The sequence below is a fragment of the Echinops telfairi genome, unplaced genomic scaffold, assembly GCF_000313985.2.
Source record: "Echinops telfairi isolate 266 unplaced genomic scaffold, ASM31398v2 ScPeMD7_5;HRSCAF=22, whole genome shotgun sequence".
Classification (NCBI taxonomy): domain Eukaryota; kingdom Metazoa; phylum Chordata; class Mammalia; order Afrosoricida; family Tenrecidae; genus Echinops; species Echinops telfairi.
This window is the reverse complement of record NW_022103901.1, coordinates 74,496-80,417: the sequence shown is the minus strand read 5'-3', so window position 1 is coordinate 80,417 and position 5,922 is coordinate 74,496. Positions and strand designations below refer to the sequence as shown.

Below are 5,922 nucleotides of genomic sequence, written 5' to 3'. Positions count from 1 at the left end.
CCCACAGCCCTGGTCTGAAGGCCGGTGCTAAGCTGCCCTGTGGCCTCTGGGCCTGTCTCATCACCTGCAGGAATCCCTGCAAACCTGTCCTCACTCACGTCCTCTCTCCTCCATTCCCAGCTCCAGGGTTGTGGGTGCGGCAGGTGGGACCTAAGCTGGACTCCAGGCCCCAGCGAGGAATGCTGGGGCAAGGGCTGGCCCTGTCCTCGCGTGGGCCCGGAATCCAAGCCTCCCAGCCGTTTATTCCTTCTGTCCGCCAGTCGCCTGTAGAACTGTGCACAGGGGCTGAGCAGGACCCTGGGATTTCCCAGAAGCCCATTCCCTGGGGCAGGGCAACAGGGCTGCCGAGGCCTCTGAGACCAGCTGACTGAAATTGGGACAGACTTCCCTGTGTGCGGACTGTCCACCTCTCAGGTCCTTGGGGACCCCTCACTCTGACCAACTGGCCCCAAAGGCTCCAAAAGGGAGACCCTTGGGGGTGGGTGGGAGGTGAGAGCCTGGGAGGCTCCAGGTGGAGCACCTGTCCCCAGGGGAACGTGCATAGAAGGCTGTCTGTTAGGGAACTGTGTTGGTTCACTGGGGCCCGTGGTGGAGGTGGGATCCAGGGGTCAGGGGCTACAGGATCCAGCTCCTGCCCTTCCCTCCCCTCTGCTGGGCTTTCCACCCAAGGCATCTGCTGAGCAGAAAGGGGACTCCAGTCACTCGTAAATTCCGGAGGGTTCAGAGGGGCCTCCCAAGAGCCCAGACACAGGTCAGATGGGTTTCCTAGGCGAGGTGAGGGACAGTGTCTTTCCCTTAGGGCCTCCCCACTGGATCCCCAGCACACCCTCCCACCAGGTCTAACCCCCAGTAAGGAGCAGATGGGAGGAGACCTGGGGAGAGCCATTCCAGCTGCCCAGAACCTGGCTGAGTGAGATCCATCCATCCTCTGCTCCGGGCTGACTCAGAGGGTCGGGTGACTTGTAATTCAGTTTATCTCTGGATCAGCCCGGGCCAGAGTCCTGACCTGAGGAGTGACAGCCCTGCACCGGGGAAACACCAGCACCCTCCCGTTACATCCCCTCCACCGCTGCCGCCTGGCCCTGGCCTTACCCACCCCACCTTGGATGACTATAGAGTGAGGAGGCAGGTGCGTGCACACACACACACACACACACATACTCATGCACACCCTCACATACACACGTATACATACACATACTCATTCACACACACCTGAACATAAACATATACTCATGCACACACATATTCACATACACACACACACACACACACAGTCACACATGAACACAGTCAGAATCTCAGCTCCAGGCTCCCTCCAGCTGAGCACCCGGGCTGCCTGAAGGCCCCTGGTCTCCCTCAGAGGAGGGTCTGCAGGTTTGGTCCCCTGACCCATGGCGCCTGCTGGGGACGGGGAGAATACAAATAGGCGCTGACAGGAAGAGCACAACGCAGGTCTCTGTCTGGCTGCACTGTGGTCAAGGAAACACCTGGTGGAGCAGGACACGTCTCCTTCGGACACCTCCCCCAGCTTCCCACAGGCAGAGGAGGGGAAGAGGTCGGTTGGCCCAGACACGCCTCTCGCCACCCATGAGGATCTGAAGACTGGGGCTTTACCTATATGCCAGGAAACTCCATATTCATGTGCCTCCAGTCACATTGCTAGGGATCCCTGTGGTGGTGCAGTGTGTTGCACGCTGGGCCGCTAACCACAAGGTTGCCAGTTCAAACCCACCGGCCACTCCATGAGAGAAGGAGGGGTCTGTGTGCTTCCATAAAGTTACAGTCTCAGAAACCCACAGGGGCTGTTCTGCCCTGTCCAAGGACAAAGCCATGAGTCAGGAAGGGGGTCCCTAGCACATGCCCAGCCCAGAAAGTTCAGAACGCAGCAGGGCCCCAGGGCTCCCAGGTGCAAGACCAACAACTCAAATTGTATTGTACATACCTCTTTTTATTATGAAACTAACAGAAGAGACTGTTGCCCAAAGCTGGTGATCTGCCGGCTAGCTTTAAAAGGACTTCCGAATAGTTCCCGCATCCTCTGTTCTAGACGTCACCCTGTCTGCACCTCAGTCAGCATGGCCTTAAAGTAGCTTCACCTGCACGTCTTGTGGATTCCCCAAAGTGGAGTCTGGGTCTTCCTGGGAAGAAACCTTTCTTCAGAGTGACACGTAAGCCATTTCTGTGGCACTTGGTTTGAACGCAGAGAAGCAGGGCAGTGGAGAGTGTGCTCAGCTGCTCGCCCACTCCCCACTCCGAGAAGGAACTGCGAGAGGCCACGTTCATGATGGTGACAGCTCCTCACTGTCCATGAGGGCACTGCGGGTTGGAATCAACTCTGAGGCGGGGTGTGTTCTGACTTTGGGTCAGTGGCATAAGCAGGGCCCAGAGCCAAGGCACCTCCTCTTGGCTGGCTGCACTCAGTGAAGGGAGTTCACGTCTCAGGCAGCTCATTAGCCTGCTGGTGCTTCCTAAGGGGGGGGTGGTGGATGGAGACCATCCGCTGACCTTGAGCTCAGGAGAAGGCTGGGCATCTGCTCCCTCATGGAAACCCTCAGGAGCAGTTCCCGTCAGCCCTGTAGGGTCACTGTGAGTTGGAATTGACTCGATGGCAGTGGGTGGGTTAATCTTGTGAGTCCAATACGTGGACAACCTCGACTGTATGCACCAAGGACAGTGCATCTCACACAGCAAGGTCCCACAGCCTCAGGGCACCTGCTGCCAACCTTTGCCATTGAGTGTCCCACTCTCGAAGGCACACTGTTGTGGCTGCAGGGTGGGCACCAGATGCAGTCAGACCAGCGGCACAGACGGCTGTTGTGCAATCTCCTCCCTTTTTCACTCGAGTCTGTCACTGTGCCCATGGCGGTCTTTTCCGCATCACCTGTTCATGGGTGGCCCGGGCCACATAGGCTTTCCAGGCCTTCCCATCATCATCATCACCTGTGCCCCGCTCACCCCACAGGCAGCTTGTTGGGGCTGGAGCAGAGTGCTGGTGCGTGGCCGTGGGCTGGGGTTGCAGTCTGGGGCCAGAAGCCAACATGGAGATGAGGAGTTGTGGGCAGTGTAGAGGGGGCAGGAGTCCAGTCAAATCTGTTCCCAAAGTGCATGCATGAGCCACCATGTAGCACATTCTGGTCGCCCAGCCCCAGGTCTCAGCACCCGCACTCCGAGTCTGCAAGATCAGTGGCACTGCCAGGGAGGCCTTGCCCTCCTGACCCGCCCCCAGTTTTGATGACACACTCCGTCCTCAGAGCGGCTGGTCCACGGGAAGGCCCTCTGAGTGCCCTGTGGCCCCCAAAGTCCCCACACCATCTCAGGGAGCACGGGAGCTGAAATAACCACGCACTTCCCGCTTTGTAATGCATGGGAAAGTGTGTGTGTGTGTATGTGTGTGCGCGCGCGTTCGTAACATTTCCAGACTTTGGAAATCCGGGTTTCTCCCACGTGCATCTAAAAGTGCCTTTGCAGGCACCCCTGCTGGGAAAGACATTTCATTCAGATTCTACTCAGGGCTGTCATTTTGTCCTTCGCTCCGAACCCCAGTGGGCAGGTCCAGAGCTGCTGGAAAACCACTGCTGGCCAGAGGACCTGGCCTATACCAGGAGAAGCGCTTCCCCTGGTGGATGGGGCCCATGGCCGGACCTGCCCAGAAGCTGCCAGTTTCCACAAGTGGCCGAGGGTCAGAGTGCCAACCTGTGCCAGGGCTGGAGGGTGAGCAGCCAATTACCTCCCCTCAGGAGCGAGGGGCCACTGCTATGGGCCAAGGGGCTAGTGCCCATGCCTCCTCACCTGCCCCTCGCCCCACAGCACGGTGTCGCCTGCCCAGAGCAGCTGTCAGATCTGAGCCCATGACCCGGGAGAGGACAGGGTTCTCCCTTCATCTGTCTGCACAGAAGAACAGCATGCCAGACGTGCCCCCAACTGTGTCAAGCACGGCCATCTCGGGGGACTCGTGTCCTCTGTGTTCACATGCTCTTTTTAAGGAGCGAGGGGTCTGCAGCCGGCCAGGTTAGATGTTGGCTCTGGAGGGGAGGGGGGAGGGGGGGCGCTCTACACTGCTCCTCCTCCTTCCTCCCACCAAGACACTGAGACATCTTAAAAACAGGAAGAACAAACAGAAAAAAGAGACAGCAGACTGCCCACCGCACAGGAACCAGGAGACTGGTCACCACTGAGACCACACAAGTTCTTCCAGGAAGCCCAGAGCAGCTGGCAGTGTGGGCAGTGGGGACCGGGCAGGACGGCAGCAGGGCCACTCCCTTGCATCGGGCAGGACAGTGGAGCGTGCCCGAGAGGTGGCAAGGCGTCCGCCCTCTCTCTTCGGGAGGTCTCTTAGGGCTGGTGTTTGGAGGGAGAAGCAAGGGGAAGTCTGGGATACAGAGCTGGGAACCGGAAGTGGAGGATGACCCACTGCCAGTCTCCAGCCAGGCCACATGAGTAGGGACAGCCAGAGAGGCAGGGCAGTCTCCTAGCCCCAGTGGAGTCTTCCCGGACAAAAGCCTGCTTGGGAATACCGCCCACGGCAGATCTCCCTTTTCACAACGGAGAGGAGACCATCCCCACCAGGCCTCTGTTAAATAAGGAGAAACCTGGATTCTGACTGATAGCGAGGCTGGGCTGGCCTCGTCCCTTTCAGCGACGAGCCCAGCACCCCCAGCCTGTGGCCTTTGTAGTAAGACAGGAAAGAAAGGTAGCAGAACCGTGCGAGAGGCATGCATTGCCCAGGGAACGCCAGCACTCCTTCAGGAACACGATCGGGCGGACTCAGATCTTGATCTTAAGGCTGAAACCTGAGGAATGCCCCTAACGATAACAGCAGACCCCCCACGTGAAGAAGGCTCCCACCCAACGGGGCGGTGGACAATGGTTTGAGTCGCACATGCACTGCCGCGTGTGCGCAAAGACTGGATAACAGACACAGTGCTTCCCAGACGTACAGACCTGGATGCCAGAGCAGGTCTGTGTCTCGATGTGCTGTTTAATCTGCCAATGGGCCTCAGAACCTCATCTGGAAAAACAACCGGAGTGGGAGCCATTTGAAGAGGAAATACGGAGCCAACATCTCTCTTCTGGGGGTCACCTAGAGCATGAAGCTACAGGCCCTGGACAGGCGTGGCGTGGCTGCAGCAGGCACCACCTCCAGCTGGAAGGCCCAGCTCACCTGGAGGGAGGCGGATGGTGGCTCAGCAGTCAAAAGCCTGCCCTCCGTTGGGGAGACCCTGGTTCAAGCCCAACCAGAGCACGTCATGTGCAGCCTTCAGCCACCATCTGTCAGGGGAGGCTCCTCAGAACGTCCAGATCAAAGAGAGCAGCAAGAAAGGCTTGGGACCCTGCTCCCAAAGTCAGCCCGTGGACACCCTGTGGGTCACACCGCTCAGAACAGAAGCAGACAGTGGGAATGGGACTTCCTCTGGTCGTACCACTCACCGTGAGTGGGTCGACCTAACAGCAGAGCAGCAGCTGAGGAGAAGCAGCAGACCAATTGTCTACACCCAGCTTCCTGTGTGCTCAGAAGTAGCAAGATGCCGAACAGACATGGGCAGACTCAGAGCTGCTCCCACTAAAGGCCCTTCCGCCCAGGGCAGCACTCAGACAGGCGTGGGTGGCTTTGGGGGGTGCGTTATGCAGTGGCTGCACCACAATGATGTTAGCGATGCATCAGGGTCCGTGTCCCCTTTCGGTTTGATGGCCATACCACCCAGAGACCTCGGTCGGGGGACCCGGGGATGGCCAGACTGTCGGCCAGCAGCATGTTCTCATAGGCACCCAAGAAAGAAACCCGTGTTGTCCTGGCCAATTTCCTGTAGGTTTGAAGCTGTCATCTCTCACACCCACAGCCAAAGGACACACGTCCACACTCACACACACACACACACACAAATGACACACATCCACACTCACACACAAACCCAACCACAC

The 5,922-nt window shown here is 58.4% G+C and overlaps 1 protein-coding gene across 1 annotated transcript in view; it reads right to left on the bottom strand.

The window, feature by feature from the left end:
* Positions 1 to 1,933: 1,933 nt before the first annotated feature.
* The window catches only part of LOC123520899, a 13,018-nt gene continuing 9,029 nt past the window's right edge, over positions 1,934 to 5,922 (bottom strand). The window contains exon 6 of the mRNA XM_045283575.1: positions 1,934 to 5,011. Within this exon, the coding sequence (XP_045139510.1) occupies positions 5,008 to 5,011 (4 nt within the window). The 3' untranslated portion in view covers positions 1,934 to 5,007. The remainder of the gene's footprint in view (positions 5,012 to 5,922) is intronic.